At 38.2% G+C, this 20468-nt stretch overlaps 2 protein-coding genes across 3 annotated transcripts in view; one reads left to right on the top strand and one right to left on the bottom strand.

Annotated features, from left to right (window-relative positions):
• Positions 1-13489, bottom strand: part of LOC139444973 (TBC1 domain family member 22B-like) — a 31309-nt gene extending 17820 nt beyond the window's left edge. For both annotated transcript variants that reach the window (XM_071226010.1, XM_071226011.1), the window contains exons 1-3: positions 13312-13489; positions 1973-2026; positions 519-727 (exon numbers count right to left, since the gene is read on the bottom strand). In XM_071226010.1, coding sequence (XP_071082111.1) covers positions 519-727; positions 1973-2026; positions 13312-13391 — 343 coding nt within the window. In that variant the 5' untranslated portion in view covers positions 13392-13489. The remainder of the gene's footprint in view (positions 1-518; positions 728-1972; positions 2027-13311) is intronic.
• Positions 13490-16714: 3225 nt separating this feature from the next.
• LOC139446718 (guanine nucleotide-binding protein G(i) subunit alpha) overlaps positions 16715-20468 on the top strand; it is a 79002-nt gene continuing 75248 nt past the window's right edge. The window contains exon 1 of the mRNA XM_071228011.1: positions 16715-17078. Within this exon, the coding sequence (XP_071084112.1) occupies positions 16961-17078 (118 nt within the window). The 5' untranslated portion in view covers positions 16715-16960. The remainder of the gene's footprint in view (positions 17079-20468) is intronic.

Raw genomic sequence — 20468 nt, forward strand, 5'->3', positions numbered from 1 at the left:
TCGTCACGGGTGGAACGAGCATTGATTGAAACAGCCATTTGCATAATGCTACCCCTGCGTCACAGGGCCATATGACACAGTTGAACCAATCAACTCAACTCGAAAGGGTGCACGGGAATCACGCAAGTTGAGAAACCCAACACTAACACCGTATTCATGCGTGCGTTCTTCCCGTGCACCCTTTCAAGTTGAGTTGATTGGTTCAACTGTGTCATATGGCCCTGTGACGCAGGGCTAGCATTATGCATATAGGTCCTATAGTTTTTCAGATATTGTAGTAAACGTCGGTACCTTAAATTACCTTCAAGACTACAGTCAACAGTACAACTACAGTTGGAACAAGAAAAAAACCCAAAGAAACACACCACCTGCCCGCAGTATATTTTCAAAAGTCATTGCCTGAGAACCAGTTCTTTTATGTTTTTAAGCCTTAGGCCTTTGGCTTAAAAAAATAAAAGAATTGGTTCTCAGGCAATGACTTTTGACTAGTATGTAACTATATAAACAAGCATACAAACCGGCATTCGTTCTGGAGTTGTGCTGCTTGCTGTGGTTGACGAGCACCGCTCGAGCCGACGACTGGACATCCTTTAAGGACATCTGGACACTGGCCATCTGAAGCAGGTCATCGTCACCGTCATCCCAAGCATCCGATGTCTGACTCTCAAAGTCTTGAAATGCATCACGCTTGTAATTCTTCAACTTATCTTCCTTTTTTGGAGAACCACTAAGAACAGAAAACATATTTAGATGTTTTGTTTTTGCAATACATATTATACAAAAGAATGCTTAATATTCCACCTATATACCGTCTGCCTGTAAATAATCGAGACAATCAATCTACTGACTGATATTATGAAGATGACGAAATAAACCAAGTCTGACCCACCTAATCCATTAATATTGCCTCTTACAACCAGCATAGGAATACATTTGTTTCAAAACTTTCATGAACTAAGTTTGTTTGTTTGCTTGTTTGTTGTTTAACGCCGCACTCAGAAATATTCCAGCTACATTGTATATGCTGCAGTTTGTAAATAATTGCGCCTGGACCAGACAATCCAGGGATTGACATCATGAGCATCAACGCAATTGGGATACGATGACAAGCATCAACCAAGTCAGCGAACCTGACCACCCGATCCCATTAGTCGCCTCTTACGACAGGCATGGGTTGCTGAAGATCTATTCTGCCCCAGATCTTCACAGGTTTCATGAACAATTAGTGAGTGAGTGAGTTTTGTTTTAGCAATATTCCAGCAATATCACGGCGGAGGACACCAGAAATGGGCTTCACACATTGTACCCATGTCAGGAATCGAACCCGGGTCTTCGGCGTGACGAGCGAACGCTTTAACCACTAGGCTACCCGACCGCCCCTCGTGAATTATGAGTTGCCTTACAGAGTTCAACACAACCACCAAGTCCACTGCAGAAATGTTTCCAGAACAAACAGTCATGGCAGTTTTTCACAGAATTTATTATAAGTATCAATCACATGAACAGCAAATCCAAATTGAACAGTGGTATATTTCTTCATTCACTCATCTTTGTCAAGAAAGACAACTCTGCAATTCAACTGATCCAATTCACGTTTGAGTCAAGGTAACAGTGAGTGAGTTGGGTTTTTACACTATTCAAGTTATATCCCGGCATGTCAGCTTAATGTGGGAGGAAAGCCCGAAGTGATGCAGGTCTCAGACATTTACCACTTCGGTGAAACCCACGAGCACGGGTATGGTGCTGACAAACCTTGAAACATAATTGGGGAGAACCAGGATTCAACCCACAATAAAAGGTTTCAGGCGTGTCCAAGGGACGCAACTCTGCACAGCGAACCGCAGCGCCTTAGACGACTGGGCCACCCGTGCCCCCATTAAGGCAACAGACTTATGCCAGTGATAAAAATAATGGCTGAGGACCGTTCTAACCCACAATACCCACAGGGTGACATCAAAGCAGTGACACTCACCTTGCAAGCTTCTGCTGCATGGGCGGATGCTGTGCTCCATATACAGGTTTGATGCTGAAAACAAAGAGAAAAACATTTACAATACAATATATATCAAGGTGTTCATAATCATATTGTATATGAGAGCATTATATCTCAATCTGTTTAGAAGTGAGGTGAGGTGAAATTGGGTTTAACGTCGCGTCCAAGATTATTGCACTTATATAGCGACGTGCATGCACGTGTGTGTGTGTGTGTGGCTGCTTGTACTAGACCAGACTGATGCCCATTTATTGTGCTAGCTCACTGAGATACCATGCTACAGTTTAACATGAATACCCCACTCAGACACAGTATACTGACAGTCACGACCTTGGGCTGATTGGGGTCCCGCGGATTGGGGCCTCTCTCAGCAGTGGATGATTTTATGTACCGCTTTGATTATTTTTGCAGAGGTCTCATGTGAGAGCAGCTCCATGGTGATTGAATTAATTAGTGTCAAGCACTTAACTGAGTACTGCGGACCACATCCGTCTCGCGTACACATTTACGTCTGCGACTGATCATTGGTAAAATACAAGATTAGGACTGTCTGCCCTAAAATCGGTTTTGTCTTCTAGCTCAAACTTTTCTTATATATTTTTAGAAGGGTGTAGTATTGCTAACGTTTAGCTCAGTTTGGTAGGCCGAGATGTAATTTACAAGACTCAGATGTTGGACTTTGGAGGCATTGCTTTAATTCAAACATAAATCTGAGAAAATGTAGACATCTTTTTAATGTTTAGCTTAATGTGGGAGGAAAGCCTGAAGTGATGCAGATCTCAGATGTTTACCACTTTGGTCAAAACCCGCGAGCATGAATATCGTGTTGACAAACCTAGAAACATAAACAGGGCGAAACAAGATTTGAACCCACAATCATAGGTTTCTGGCGTGCCCAAGGGACACAACTCTGCACAGTGAATCGCGGCAGCTTAGACGACTGGGCCACCCGTGCCCCCAGAAGCATCAGTGGGTCATGCTGACAATCAACAAACTTGTCTAAAATTAAATACCTGTACTTCCTTTTCCACGGGAAATGAATCATGCCTCATTCAGATTTAACACAAACAGAATTTTGTTTATCATTGTTTATGAAATACTTTACAAGTGCAGGCTGCATAACCTCAATACTTCGGTTGCCATGGTCGCTCTGTACACCAAACGGATGTCAGGATAACCATGTCAAACAACTGTAGGTTAAAAATGACATCACAAGATTATAACAATGTGATGAATTTAGATAGAAGTTCCATTCAAAATGTTCAGCCTATAATATATCTATTAATTTAGTGTTGAGGGGGCCCCAAATTCAACTGATATAGCAGCAAGCCTAAAGAACCCCACACATTCATACAATTTGTTTGTTGCTTAACGTGACTGTCAACAACATTCCACCTACATCACTGCAGTCCATAGAGAGACAGGAACTATGAGTTGCCTAGCATGGCTCACGCCACCACCAAGTCCACTACTGAATTGTCGCCAGAACAAATAGTCATGGCAGTTTTTAAAAAAATGTATTAGCTTCTCATGAGTGAGTGAGTGAGTATGGTTTAACGCCACTTTTAGCAATATTCCAGCAATATCACGGCGGGGGACACCAGAATGGGCTTCAAACATTGTACCCATGTCGGGAATCGAACCCGGGTCTTCGGCATGACGCGAACCCTTTATCCACTAGGCTACCGGACCGCCCCTTTCATCTCATGAACAACAAATCCAAATTGAACAGTGATTGATTATATTTCTTCATTCACTCATTAATTTTCAAGAAAGACGGCTATGCAATCAAATTATCACTATCATTATCACTATCATTGTTTGGCTTGGTGTTTAACGCCCCCCTCAACTATTCTCCAGCAATATGACAGCAGTTTCTACATAATTGACTCAGGACCAGACAATCCATGGACATTGTGGAAAACTATCCACGGCCTCAGGGTACGATAAAACAATCACACCTGACCATCCGATCCATTTAGCCACCTCTCATGACCAGCAACGGTTGCTAGGGACGTATTCTAACCCAGAATTTCCACAGGGGATAATCACTATCAGAGTTCATTCAAGGCAGCTTGCGCAACAACTCTCAAACACTGTATGTGGCCCACAGTGAAAATATGCCTCGAAGCATGTCAATTTTGTCATAAGTCATAAAATGTCAACCCAATTGTTTACAGATATCTTTTAAGTTGTTTTCACATATCTTTTTAATTGTTTACGCATATCTTTTTAATTGTTTACACATATCTTTTTAGTTGTTTACACATATCTTTTAAGTTGTTTACACATCTTTTGAATTGTTAACACATATCTTTTAAGGTGTTTACACATATCTTTTAAGTGGTTAACACATATCTTTTAAGGTGTTTTCACATATCTTTTAAGTTGTTCACACATATCTTCTAAATTGTTTATACATATCTTTTAAATTGTTTACGCATCTTTTAGATTGTTAACACATATCTTTCAAGGTGTTTACACATCTCTTTTATGTTGTTTACACATCTTTTGAATTGTTAACACATATCTTTTAAGGTGTTTACACATATCTTTTAAGTGGTTAACACATATCTTTTAAGGTGTTTTCACATATCTTTTAAGTTGTTCACACATATCTTCTAAATTGTTTGTACATATCTTTTAAATTGTTTACGCATCTTTTAGATTGTTAACACATATCTTTCAAGGTGTTTACACATCTCTTTTATGTTGTTTACGCATCTTTTAAGTTGTTAACACATATCTTTTAAGTGGTTAACACATATCTTTTAAGGTGTTTACACATATCTTTTAAGGTGTTTACACATATCTTTTAAGTTGTTTACACATCTTTTGAATTGTTAACGCATATCTTTTAAGGTGTTTACACATATCTTTTAAGTGGTTAACACATATCTTTTAAGGTGTTTTCACATATCTTTTAAGTTGTTCACACATATCTTCTAAATTGTTTATACATATCTTTTAAATTGTTTACGCATCTTTAAGATTGTTAACACATATCTTTCAAGGTGTTTACACATCTCTTTTACATTTTTATGTTGTTTACGCATCTTTTAAGTTGTTAACACATATCTTTTAAGTGGTTAACACATATCTTTTAAGGTGTTTACACATATCTTTTAAGTTGTTTACACATATCTTCTACATTGTAGTAATAAGCATCCACTCAACATCCACAACAGTTAATGCTATCTTTGTAAAGAAATGTTTTAACAGAATAATGTTTGATGAGTGGGACTCAACATAGAAACAATAGTGTGGATTATGGGATTTATTCAGCAGCTTTGTTATGGAGACAGATGGGCCAGTGGGCCGGCATCACATCAAGGCTTTAATGGCTGCTGCACTATTGGCATGACATACTGTGTGTGAACCCTGGCACATGAAAGAAGGCCATATATTCTCACAAACCACAACAGTTATACAAACAGTGAGTGAGTCAGTTGGGTTTGACACCGCTTTTAACAGTATTTCAGTTATATTGCGGCATGTCAGCTTAATGTGGAAGGAAAGCCCGAAGTGATGCAGATCTCAGACGTTTACCACTTCGGTGAAACACACGAGCACGGGTATGGTGCTGACAAACCTAGAAACATAATCGGGGCGAACCGGGATTCATACCCACAATCATAGGTTTCTGGCTACCCAAGGGACGCAACTCTGCACAGCGAATTGCGGCGCCTTAGATGACTGGGCCACCCGTGCCCCCTCCATTATGGCAGACGTAGCATAACGCCATCTGTAAGGAGGGCAGAACACAAAGGTTTGGGTGGCTGAGGACGCACCAGCTGAGGACGCACCAGCTGAGGACGCGCAGACTAACAATTGAACATTGAATAAACATCCCTTCATTTAAACCTGTTTTTTTCTGTTAAAGTTTTTGAGATATCATTACATAAATGTATTACACATCTGTATTTCAGTGATTTCATCATGTCTTACTCTTTGATGTGGTGTATCGTGATACCAGTAGTATTATTTGTCTGAATCATGATACAAATCGTATCACAAGATACCAGGCGATCCTCAGCTCCAGTGTATGTGTAACATGCTTCTAATGCAGCATTCACATACCCCTTTGAACATAGTTCGTGTGTGTGTGTGTGTGTGCACGCGTGTGCTTACATGTGTGTGTGTCTGCTTGCGCTAAGACGGAACCTGGTCGCAAAAGGGAGGGTAACAACAAACACCATCTTTTGATGTCTTTTCCTATGATGCGGCCAGGTATCAAAACCCAACCCTCCACTCTCTGGGCAGACGCTCTGCCACTAGACCACCATGACCACAGAGGCGGTCATCATTATAAGGACTTTTGGACTAAAAATGTTCTACATCTGAACTGTTTGCCAGTTTAACTAGTTTGGGCTTTAAATCACATAAAAATAAATTTGAAAATTTAACAGTGGTAGGACATTTACAAAAGTAAGCGGGTAGAAGCTGAATTCTCACATGACAGCGAGGAAATTGGCACAAACCCTACAGTCCCTTCACAACTGCCCACAAGTTAAGGAATCATAAAGACGAGTAGAAAATTCCCTCTCTTAAGAGTTTGTTTTGCTGTATGTTATCATTATAAGGACATGTGGACTAAAAATGTAAGTTTCCATCGCTGTACTATCTGTAGGACATCTAACAAATTCTGACCTGCCAACAGAAATGGCATTTCATGACTGACAGCTTTTCTATACAATGTGCATTTTGTCTCTTCCTCAATAATCACAGTAGAAACTAACAGTTTCAGTCCACTAGTCCTTATAATGAAAACATATAGCAAAACCTTTAAAAATGGCAAATTTCTACTAGTCCTTAGGATACCTTTACTATTGGGCAGTTTTGTAAGGACTATAGGAGTAAAGCCAATTTGTAACCCTGATAATACTGTACCATCTCCCCGTTTCAACACGTAGCCTGTGATTAGAAATTCCAAAGCATGTAAGACAAATATGTGGGTTAATAGAGCATGATATGGTCATAGGTGAGGGATCAATCATAATTAAAAGAGTAAATCACTTAATCAGGTATCAATTAGTGCAGCTTGTGTCATAGATTGATCACATCCTCTGGTTGTACTTACATTGCTGCTTTAGCTTATGCAGACGATGTCGTTCTATTGGCAGAAAATGCAGCAGACTTGCAAACTCTCTTATCAGGTCTGAACACATAGTGTGAGATAATAAGATGTATATAAACTCAGAAAAATCCAAGATTGTCCACTTTAGAGGTCTTTGCATTCCATGAACAGCAACTGTATTCTATTGTGGTGATATCATTTTAGGCGTTCAACTTTCATATTATTATGATTATTATCTTGATGTGCTTTTAACAGAACACCTAGACTGTAATGCAATGGCTTAATGTGTGGCGAAATCAGCAAACAGATCCCTGGGACTTTTTATTTCTAAATACAAAGGACATGGTGGTATGCCATTTAACGTTTTTACCAAACTATACGACACTATGGTATGGTCAATTATAAAAGGGGCCACGGGTGGCCCAGTCGCCTAAGGCGCCGCGATTCGCTGTGCAGAGTTGCATCCCTTGGGCACGCCAGAAACCCATGATTGTGGGTTCGAGTACCGGTCTGCCCCGATTATGTTTCTAGGTTTGTCAGCACCATACCTGTGCTCGTGGGTTTCACCGAAGTGGTAAACGTCTGAGATCTGCATCACTTCGGGCTTTCCTCCCACATTAAGCTGACACGCCGCGATATAACTGGAATACTGTTCAAAGCAGTGTTAAACCCAACTCACTCACTCACTCAATTATAAAACTATGGATCGGCAATATGGTGAACGACAGAGCATTCTGCTGTCAATGCTATCCACCATCGAGCTATTCGATTTGTCCAAGGACTTGGAAAACATGCACCAAACATTGCAATAAATGGGGAAGTAAGTTGGACCCCAACATATATCAGCTCATGGACAACAGTCTCAAGACACTGTGCCAGATTTGTCAACAATCCAAACAGAAGAATAACTAAGAAGATATTTGTGTGGTCAAGCAACTGTAAGAGGAGCTGGAATGTAAAAGTGACGTCATGTCTAGAGAGAATCGACCTGGGACAGCATAAATACCCAAATTGAAACAAAGGTATTTGTTGCAACGATGCAAGAACGCCTTATGTTTGAATATAAGTCTAAATGGAGGGACAAATTATTGTTGGAGAAAGGAAACCGTGGCAGAAACAAACTAAGAAGCTACAGGTTGTTTAAGAAAATCTATAGCACAGAAAAACACGTGGAATACTCTCTCAACCATGCTCACAGGAGCTCTCTAGCTAAATTCAGATGCGTAGTGGCGCCTTAACACAAGACGTCTACACTCTCCATTCAATGAAAACCAAACATGGTGCAATAGCTTCAGAATATGCATCATAAATAAGAACAAGTTTCAGATTTGTCCATTAAATTACAGTGAGCATGCACAGTGAGTGAGTCAGCGTGTGGATGTTGTTCAATGCTGCAGTCAGACTTATCCAACCTACATCGTGGCAGCCTGTAGTACCTGAGTCTTAGTCGGGCAACCCTATGGTTTACAAAAATCCTTTGTAATGAAAATATAAGAATGTCATTGTTTATCGTGATTCGAAGTTTCAATAAACTTTTAATGTTTTACTGTAATTATACAAATTTATTAACATTGATACATTGATAGCTATGTAAAACGTGTACCAGTGAAAACTATTATTGAAAATTGCACCCTGATATTTATGTCTACATATGTTAAGTACAAAGAAATTCAATTCCACTTCAGGCTGACCCTTACTTGTCCTATCTTTGAACCCATTCTATACCTCCAAGGTTACCTATAACCCTGTGACATCACTAAGCCCCGTGTTATGTGTAATTCTTGACACAACACAGTGATTTATACATGTATGTTTCAACTTTATGGGACCAGTGTGCAACTGGTTTTGTCTGGTGTGACTAGGTGTTCACATTATCATGCACCTGGAGCAACTACAGGGTTAGAAACTAACAGTTTTTGTCCACTAGTCCTTATAATGATAACATATAGCAAAACTTTAAAATGGGCCAATTTCTACTGGTCCTTAGGATACCTTTACTATTGGGCAGTTTGGTAGGGACTATAGGACTAGTGCCAATTTTTAACAGTGGACTAGGTTTTCATATTAGCATGCACCTGGAGCAACTAGGTTTTCGTGTCAACATGCACCTGATGCAAGTTAAAATCAAGTTCCTTAAATTGAGCCCTGCAATCCCAAATTAATAAATGGAAACATTTGTTAAGGTTACAATAAGATGGACAATAACCAGGCAGAAAATTCAGTTTAAACTTTCAATGGATCAGCCTACTTCCTATTTTGCATAAAGATTTCCAATGGCATATCTTGTTTGGTAATATGTATCTATATATACAAATACAGAATAACTCACTTTAATATTAATCAACATATTGATATATTGTCATACTTTTAAGTTGGTACATTGATACTCGTCAAGGATATCCCTACAAAAATACATGGTCTTTTGTTGGTTTCTCGGTCTACATAACAAATAGTGTTTGCTTAGAATTATGTTCTGATAAATAATATCTGCTATAAAGTAACCCACTCAACAATATATACATTTTGCTTCCATCTGTTACTTGCCAATGGTATGTACTTTTAGTCAGACTCAACAGGCTCAAGGGTGAACTATACTGACTACTGAGCTACAGATAAGCTGCGTATTTGCGTAAAATACCCCTAACAAATGTTCAAACCCAATTACTTTCAATTACCTTGCGTACAGAAACGCATAAATTAAATGAAAAACTCAAATGTATAAAAACACCACGTGTGAATACCCAATGAAGTTTTTTCAGTATGCGTACAACAGAGATTTCTGAAACACATTGAGCTGATTTACTTTCTGGGTCAAGCCTATAGTTAGAACCGTTATATACATCTAAAACACTATTATTATTAATCCCAATAGAGTGATGAATAGGTAAGTGAAGAAATATTGGTTACCCAATGAAAAATGTTATAAATAAAACCCAATTAAAATAGAAACCCTAGAGTAAAAACTAAAAACTCAATTGCTCCAAAAGTTATCTGGAGCTCTGTATTCAATAGACCTAAAGTCTCACAAATCATACGAACATGTTTTTACTGCTAACTGTCAAAGTGATCCAAGTTTCTTTGATCACTGCATTTCTTTACCATGTTTACCAGTATGTTCTGAATGAAATAGTATTGAGCTATTTTCAGCCTGCCTCAGCCATGTCTGTGACATTATGGCTTTAATACTGTGACAAGTAAGAAAATACTTTTAAAAAAGGAAGTTCGTCTTTTCTTGTTAAATTCGCTCATGATTCTCTCAACTTGTGACCTGATAATATTGACATTTTCACTTGAGGCTGCACCCATAAAATTATCATCATTGCAAACATGATCAGGTCACTCAATGAGATAATACATATGTCATGTGACAAGACCCTGAGATTGGAAACAAAATAAAAAGACTTTTGGGCTGACTCAATTAGGTAAAATGAAAATACCATGAGATCTTATGACTGGTGCTTGTAAGAAATGGTGAATAATACTATAAACATAATTTCTTACCAAAAAAAAGAAATTCAATTACTTTTCAGTATCTTTTCACAATCACATATCTGTGTTTTGTAGCATTCCAGCTATACAACGGGGATCGGTAAATAAGGGAGTCTGGACAAGACAATCCAGTGATTGACACCATGAGCATCGATCCACACAATTGGTATAAGATGACTTGCATCAATCAAGGCAGATCCTGACCACTCGATCCTGTTAGCTGCCTCTTACGACAAGTATAGTTGCCTATTATGGCAAACATGGGTTGCTGAAGACCTATTCTACCCCGGATCTTCACGAGGGAGACAAGCATGGGTTGCTGAAGACCTATTCTACCCCGGATCTTCACGAGGGAGACAAGCATGGGTTGCTGAAGACCTATTCTACCCCGGATCTTCACGAGGGAGACAAGCATGGGTTGCTGAAGACCTATTCTACCCTGGATCTTCACGAGGGAGACAAGCATGGGTTGCTGAAGACCTATTCTACCCCGGATCTTCACGGGGAGACAAGCATGGGTTACTGAAGACCTATTCTACCCCGAAAAGCGCCAAAATTCCAAGCATTCTGTTATCTCCAAAACGTAAATACATTCCCTTTGTAGATTTGTATTGTGTTTTCTGCATGAAATGTATTGCCACACATCCTTTGAATATTGCAGTAACTGCATCTGTGCATTTTGTAACCTGTAATTGTAGATATAATTATTTAAATATGCCTACCAACAGTGACTGAAAAGAGTACTATTCTACGAATACATGTATTAGCTTTCATGGTGATGCAGCTGTCAGACCAGCTGTTTCAATCAGAGGGGGTTTATTGTGATTTAATAGCCTCTGATTGACCAATCAGAATCGAGTAAATTCCAAATTCATGGTAGAATAAAGCTTGACACATCAAAGTGACCGTATCGCTAGCTCTCTGTAGGGCTTCGATGACAGCATGTGAAGGGTAAATACATAATGAAAATAATTTTCACGTTTCAGGATATTTTCTTATTTATCTAAATGTGTAGACTTGTCGAAAATGAAACAGATGAAAAACACATGAATGAACTGTGTAAGATTTGACAATGTGACAGAGGAACTTGGCTGTCCGCAAGCTTTAAAGGGACACCGGGTAGAAGAGAGATTGGCTTCATACAACCGAGGCATACTTAAACTGTAATCTAGGCTTTGATAAACACCAATCTCACTCAAATCAGATCTAAGTTCTCGCTGCCGCTAAACAAAGATCTGAGGACATCCCATTACGGGTCACGTCAGAATGATCTTTCGCAAACTTTGACCGACCACTGAAATGACTAACAAGAAGTCGACATCAGCCAATTAGAAAGCATTTTTCTCGAGCTTTCCAGTACTTGTTTCAACCTGGCGACTTCCATTTCAGACTACACTTGAAAAATATGTTGAACAGTTCTCGATTAAAATTTTGTAAACTGAACAAACGGACATTCTGGAATGTCTAATATATAGTTGCGATTGTATGGCAGTGCTTCACACGTACCGTGCAACGCCTCCACCGTTCAAGTGTTTATCCCACGTAAGCGTGTTAACTTTATTCAGGGTTGCATGATTAGAAATTACATTTGGACAGTCACTTTCATGATCTGGTAAGCGACGCTTTGATTGGTCGGATGAAAGGTCGTTCTGATGTGACCCGTAATGGTATGTCCTCAGATCTTTGTTTAGTGATAGTGAGAACGAAGATCTGATTTCAATGAGATTGTGATAAACACTGGCTTCCGGTGGAATCCAGCTGGCAGTTAGTATTTGTAACTCATTCGTATGAAAAACCCACAAGTTTTCTCTTCAAATTTGCCTCTTATAAAAAAAAAACATGGCTGAAGCCAGTTTACTCTGCAAAGTGCTTGCGTTTGTCGGCTTCTCTGTGCAGAGCTCTATTGTTTTGGTTTGATAATTCATTCAGGCATGTGACGTCACATTTGAAAATTATTTCATGCATGATTTAAAAATGCGCAGAACCGTCAACGAACTGTCCGTTTAACAGTTTCAGCAAGCTCATATGGTAAGGAAGTCATCTTTGCGTGTGAAAATGCATGCAAAGTTTGCTTACCAGTGATATTTGCAATTGACTAAAAACATACTTGGCCAGTCTATCTTAGTCTGTTCAACAATTATTTTATGGTAAATTTAAACTGAAATTGAAATAACTTCCTATTCTCAACCCCCAAATTGCTACAATATGAGTTCTCACCATGTATGTACTTAACCCATCAGTATTTAGCATTGACATTGGTGTCACCAAATGCGATTGAAAGAACACCATGTTATCTGGATACTTATGCAGTTGATGGGACATTGAAATGAAATCTTAATGACAACATCTATATCCAGAAAAGCTCAAGAATCTTGTCATATAAAACATAAACACCCTAAGAAATGTAGGGCAAAGTGTCAGGATGACCAGTGATTACGGACAGTTTACTTTGTTTACTGATTATTCCCATGTCAATTGTGATGTATAAATTTTATTATCGAAGGAAATGTATTTTTATTTTTTTTAAAAACGTTCAGAAATTGCCAAAAAAATGATGTTGCAGCTGAGATCATGATACAAAATATCCTTTCACATGTGTATTCTAAACAACGATCTGCGATGTTTTCAACTAGTTAACGTGAATTATCCACTGTATCAAATTGACGCTAAAATTTATTTACGATTTGTAACTTTCAGGGGAAATGTGTGGCACTTCCGTCTGCGAGTGTGACAGCAGAAGGGGCACACCTACCTGCCGGGAACACTGGCACCCGTTTTCCAAAACCCAGGTTTTGCTTCCCTAGATGACGAATTAGGGCCATATGTTGACATTGTGGTCTTTCTGCCCGTGCTAGACCTGTATAGACGTCGATCTAGCGTGCATCTTGACACTACAATCCAACATACACGAAATTTTTACACATTTGTTGTCAACATGGCTGAAAGCCAATGCGCATGCGCTAACTTACACCGGTTAAATGGTCAAACTTTCGATGGAAAGAAAAAACGGAAAGATATTCTTTTGCGGCTTCCTATAGTTGGAAGAAACACATGCTACCTATCAATAGCTTTTTGTTTTTGTATCTGTAAAACAAAATTCATCCTCAATTATGTGCACTTGTTTCATTTGAACAGACACTATAGACAATCTACGTATATTATTTGAAGAAAGTATTAGAAATAAATTTCGTAATATCATATAACTATGACGGTCTTAATCATAATTACTCTCGCCTGTCAATTATTGGGACTGTTTATTTGTCGACATGGCTTATTACGCGTATTACGCCAATTCCCCGTGTTTAATACTATCGTTTACTACAGCTTGGTTGATGCAAAGACGTATCTACATCTTTAGTTGATGCTGAAGGGGCGGAAACACCAACCGTGACGGTGTGATCAGAGGAAAGCATCACCCAACACCTTTACTGTTGAGATAGAAAACTTGTGAATTGCTAGAATGATCACTAGTCAACTGCAATAAAACCATGCGAACAAAAATGTTTATTTGAATAATGCCAAAAATGTTTATTTGAATAATGCCACGAGTGTTATATTTTTGAATTATAAGTCAAATGAGCCGGGAAGAAATTATATTAAAATCTGGTATTGATATTTATGTAACTGTTCAACATAACAAACTATAACTCCAAGCCGACCAGTCCTTATTTTATCCCTCTAATGACGAACGCCAGGCAGGGCAACAACAGCTTCCGCTCTCCGGGCAAACGATCTGCCCACTATACACCACGGATGCGGTCTGTATCTTTGACCGGTCGTTAGGAAGCTGTTGTTTTGTAAGCTTTATAAAGTGTGTTCTACCCAAACGATCTTCACTTGCTTGCTAAAGCTACTAGCGCCAGGACAGAAACGTTAAATTAGTTGAAATCCATGTCCACTGTGATGTCACCACCAATATAATCCAATATCTGATCTTTGAATTCATACACTGAGTATTTGTTATAGCAAATAAAACGTGTATCTTATTTCGGAAGATCTGTTTATTAAAAATACAGAAAATAAAATAAAGCATCAGACATTAACCAACAATAACCGATAGATAAGAAACAAATAAAATAAAGCTATTCAAAAGAATTCACATTATATACGATAAATGAACGGTGCGTCCTCTTTGATTCTTATAACTGGAAAACAGAAAGAACATACCACTCGTTTCCTGCGTCAGATATAACAGTTGTAGGGACAAACCTTTCAATAAAGTGTTTCATATAATTCGAAATTGAACTTTCACTGAACAATTGCTTTATTTTACAGACTGTTTTGTCTTTTAGAATGTTGTCTAATTAGGGTGTATATGGATAAAAAATAGACGACGTTGATGAAATGCGACAACAAAATAACTCCAATATATTTTCCCTCTAAATAAGAGTCATTTATGTTCATACAGATCCAAAATCTCATAAAAGTTTATAATAGTTTGCAAGTCCAGATTTCTTTATTTTCTGATATGCAGAGATTCTCGGCACTACTTCCTATTTTATGTTAAAAAACAATACTAAAAAATCGTAAGTTATCTACATTGCGGATTTTAAAAATGTGCATGTAGTCTATCAAACATAGACACAGCTAGTTTTATGTGTGTATACTTGAAGCGCCAGTAAAATGCATCCGGCAACGAATACCTAAATTAAACTAAAGCATGTATTTTGTCAAACATTTGCAAAAGAAAGCTAAATAAACTTTTCTGACTCATTTAACATTTGACACGCTCTAGCAAAAAGTACTTGCTTGCTTTATTTTGGTTTCACCATTTTGAGATTATTTAACAGCTGAAACACGGTTTTTAGAATGCGTTCCCTTGTGATGTAGTGTACTTCTCGGGGATGATTAATAGTGGTTATCCATATCTGAATAGAATTTATGCAAAATGTACATCGACTAAATGTTTTTAATTCCAGCACATGGACACGCTTACGGACCAGAGTATTTATATATGTAATAAAACATTCGCCCCCATTCTACTCTTATCCCATTCTCAGCTCTAGCAGCCTATACGCATCCCATCTTCAGCTCTAGATAAGACATGGGGGTTCATAAGTACCCGAGGAGTCCTTTAGGGAAATAATTTTAATTAACCCCTTTCATAACTGTATTTAGGGGACTGTATGTTAGACAAGTCTAGCCGTATGCAACATCCCAATTTTTTAGGTTTCACTGTGATGCTGTCAAGACAAGGGAGGCTACTCTTCGAGGGCTGTTTGGTGGTTGTATGTGAATGCTCTATAAAACTGTTCGATGGATGTTTTTGGTTATACTTTTTAAAGTAAATAAGCATTTTTTAAAGTGTCGTTTTAACTGATATTACCGCTATTATTTGTTTCAAACAAACTTCCTGTTCTGAAATCTTATTTTTTACATCACGGAAGCACTTGTCATCAGTTTCATGTTCAATACATAAAAAAATAAATACAATTTGACGCCAGTATAAAACACAATCATTCATAATGTAGGCCAGTCATCGTATCTCGTGACGATGAACAATCTCCACGGCAAAGGCATTCTGAATGACATAAACTGGCGTGTGCGATATTTATGGATAATTAGATTCCACGTGTGTATTGGGTCCGAACTCTTCAGACTAATTTGTTATATGCCTGCCCAAGCGTGCTCTTAGTCAATCACATTAATTGCGAACTATGAGGGCGACTGTAATAACGAATGAGAAAATAATATTTGGCCATGCAAGAAAACCCATTAAGCTTTCGTAATAACATCTAAAATGTTAATGTTGTAAAATATCTTACGCTATGGATTATTACTGTATTTATTATTATCATCCATGTTCGACAGTGAAGGATTAATAATTTATCATTGTATTTTTCCCATTTGAAAATAACTGCGTTGTAATTAAACAATGCTGCATTTCATTTATATTTTACATTTGATCAGAGGTATTGTAATAATTTGAAATGGTATTTTAGTGTGAATTATTTGCCGAATTAAAATGTTGTATAATCATAAATGAAATAGCAAAGTTAAAATACCAATATAAGATAAGTTTATCTATCAAATTATAGGAATGTGCCTAGCATAACGATGAAAAGAACAGCCACACATACCACCCGCCTTTTATATCTAGTACGGTATTCCGTTTCCGCAGTTGATTTCCCGTCAAAGTTAGCTGCGATAGCAGGTGCCCGTTCATCCGGGTCACTCGTTCAAATCGGCATCAGTCGCTCGGCTCGTAAATAGGGACTCAATACACAGCGTCTTCGGATGTGGATTCGTCAGTGATTTTAGTGATTTAGAGGGGTGTGAATCTCTGTGGGATTAATGTATCCACTCAGTAATTTCAGGACTTCATTCTGATTCTTTTGGATTATAATTTGTGTGTTATTTTGGAATATATCGGCCGATTGTAAGGACCACCAAACAGAAACATGGGGTGTGTTACCAGTCAAGAAGACAAAGCCGCGATTGAGAGATCGAAAATGATCGACAAAACTCTCAGAGCTGATGGCGAGAAGGCAGCGAGAGAAGTTAAACTTCTTTTGTTAGGTAAGAATGAATTAAGTATATCATAATGACCCGGTCTTGTCGGCGAGACGATAAGCCACCATACACTGAAGCCGGCATTTTGTCTCCTTGATGCTTACACAGGCGGTGCTTGAAGCCAGTTGTCATTTTCTTTTTCTCTTTGGAATAGTTAATCAACAAACCTATTGCTTTTTTATACCGATACAATTGCAGAATTGTGAATGTTATAAATGCTTTGAATAAAGAATCAATAGGAATGATTAAAATAGGTTTGTATTTGAAAAAAAATGACTTGTCACTGATTCTGGCCTTAAAATTTAAATGTTTTGATGTGTGACGCATTTATTTAATAATTTCATTCTTTTCAACACATTGGCAGTGTCCAGTTGTGTGTATACACCGTGTATTCCAGTTTGAAAATAGAACCCTATGAGTCATTGGTCCAGGGTATATCATCTGGTATGCATGGGTACGGATTTAGGTCATGGTTTAAATTTTTCAATGGATTGAAAACAGGCGTGTGACCAAAGTAAAGGTCAGAACACTTTTAAAATAATGTTTCCCTCTCAGGAAATTATTCAGGCATTTCAATACATGAATAGGTGAGGTGATACTTGTACTAATAGTGTAAAGAAATAGTTATGAATGAACCTGTTGGTCATTGCGGTTGGTTGTTGAAGATGGCCTGTTTTTTATGTGTTGGCCTGCATAGTTTGAATGAAATGTAAATCATTATGACTCATTGAATTATATTAATTATATTCTGATCTATGGAAACAAGACCTTTTACAAAATACACAGCGATGCTGTATTCCTTTTCCGTATCTTTATTTTAGAGGTGCATGGGGTCTACAGACATGATGATGATAGATACTTATTTTATGTCAGTACTTTATAGAGGGACCTATGCATCGTCTTGCATGTTATTGTCTATTAAATCACAGGACTTTTTAAAATTCATGCATATTCATAGATCGAACAACCCTTTGGCCTCAAAGGGTGGTTTGGTCTGAATATGCATGGATTTCAATAAAAAGTGCTGTTTTTAAAATAGGTTAAAGTTTAAGTAGGGTCTAATGGTAAAATTTAGGTCAGACGTTATGTCACATTATATCCTCGTTTTAAATTATGGCCTGCAGTTAATTTACATCTTGAATTATTTGTCACAATAAGCTGCATTTTGTATTTTTTGTGCATCTAAATATGTATCAAGAATTCTCCGGTAAAACAGTCCTCCATGTTTATGTACTTTTAAGAACTGTGCTGTGATGATTCTGATCTTTCATCATCTTCATATTGTGGAAACATTTTTTATCAAATCTGTGGATAAGAACTTATTTAATTTCTGCATTCCACTCTTGTTTCCCTGTTTGAAACATAAAATATTCTTTTCCTCATTGAAATATTGCTTTAAATTACAACACTTCTAGTTAGTCTTCAAACAGATGATGAAGGAAGCCTTTCCCCATTGGGTTAGTAGAACATGATCAGTGATAATCACCTATCGGGGGCACGGGTGGCCCAGTCGTCTAGGGTGCCACGAGTTGCGTCCCTTGGACACGCCAGAAACCTTTGATTGTGGGTTCGAGTCCCGATTCGCCCCAATTATGTTTCTAGGTTTGTCAGCACCATACCCGTGCTCGTGGGTTTCACCGAAGTGGTAAACGTCCAAGACCTGCATCACTTGGGGCTTTCCTCCCACATTAAGCTGACACACCGTGATATAACTGGAATAATGTTAAAAGCAGCGTTAAACCCAACTCACACACAGATAATCACCTTTCAGTCAGGGTTTATGATTCATGGAAGTGACGCTTTAGCTTTCTCATTAACATTATCAACATATCTATGCAAAGAATGTTGTTTTGGGTGTAAATATTGCTTAATGGAGATAAAAACACACTTGATACATAAAATACTTGACAAGAATGGGAATTTTTCATTTTGTTCTGGATTATGAAGGGATTTGTTTAGACTTGCTCCGAGGGCCAATATTGGGCCTCAAGTCTGCAGCAAAAATTCCCAAATTGGAGTTAAACATTTTCCAAATTTTGCTGTTACAGTTATAGTGATGTTATGTTGTTTGTTTTTCAATGCTGCTCTCATCAATATTTCAGCAGTGTGTAAATAATTTAACCTGGACCAGACAATCCAGTGATTAACTTCATGAGTATCGATCCATGCAATTGGGATACAATCGATGACATGCATCAACCAAGACAGCAAGCCTGACCCCTGATCCTGTTAGTCGCCTTTTACCACAAGCAAAGTTGCCTTTTACCACAAGCATGGGTTGCTGAAAACCTAATGATATGTCTTTGTAGAGGTAACTTGTACTATCATTACGGATACAAAGCCACTCTTTTAAAGAGTTATGAGAGATGATGTTAAATGCTTAGCATGTGCTGGAGGAAATATGGATTTATTTTGAGAATTAATTTAAATATGAAAGCTAATACAGTTCAAGTATTGTTTATTCATATAGATCCCCAGTAATTCCTATGTACCTGATACGCATTGCAAACATGGTGTCTAGACTGTTTGCAGGCCTTAACTTAACCCTTATGACAACCCTTATCTCTACCACGAAGCTCTCCCATACAACTACTTGAGGCCACCTCTAGGATTGTATTTAGTATTTATTCTTCTATTCTTCTATTCTTATTATTTCTTTTAAATTTACAATCCAGGATGGCATGCTAATCATAATCAGGACATTGTACCATTAAGCTTTTGGGGTTTATTCAGCAATGTTCAAGATGGTGATAATATCTTTTAATGATCCTCATTCAGTGGTATATTTGAACTTCACTAATGATAAGCCCCCGTTATCCAGCATTACCTATAGCTAGGATAGTGATGGAAAATACTTGGGATACTATGGGTTTGACACCTGAATGCTGTATTAACATTATTCTAAGTGTGTCGGCAAGGATGGAGAGGTGGTTGGTTGGTTGGTTTGTTGTTAAACGCCGCACTCAGCAATATTCCAGCTATGTGATGGCGGTCTGTAAATAATCGAGTCTGGACCAGACAATCCAGTGATTAATATCATGACCACCCGATCCCGTTAGTGGCCTTTTACGACAAGCATAGTCACCTTTTACGGCAAGCATGGGTTGCTGAAGACCTATTCTACCCCGGAATCTTCACAGGTCGGATGGAGAGTTTGGGCCCAGTTACATGAAGCAAACTTAACACTACGATTGTCATAAGCCTGTGTTAAAGTTTGGGAGTTATGATCATCTTACCGCTAAGATAACTATGTGGAACATGGCTCTGGTCATATGTCAGTATTGAGTGAGTGAGGTTTTACACCGCTTTTAGCAATATTCCAGCAATATCACACACGGGGGACACCAGAAATGGGCTTCACACATTGTACCCATGTTGGGAATCGAACCCAGGTCT

This window comes from Haliotis cracherodii, unplaced genomic scaffold, assembly GCF_022045235.1.
Source record: "Haliotis cracherodii isolate W230 unplaced genomic scaffold, xgHalCrac1.p SCAF_6, whole genome shotgun sequence".
Classification (NCBI taxonomy): Eukaryota; Metazoa; Mollusca; class Gastropoda; order Lepetellida; family Haliotidae; genus Haliotis; species Haliotis cracherodii.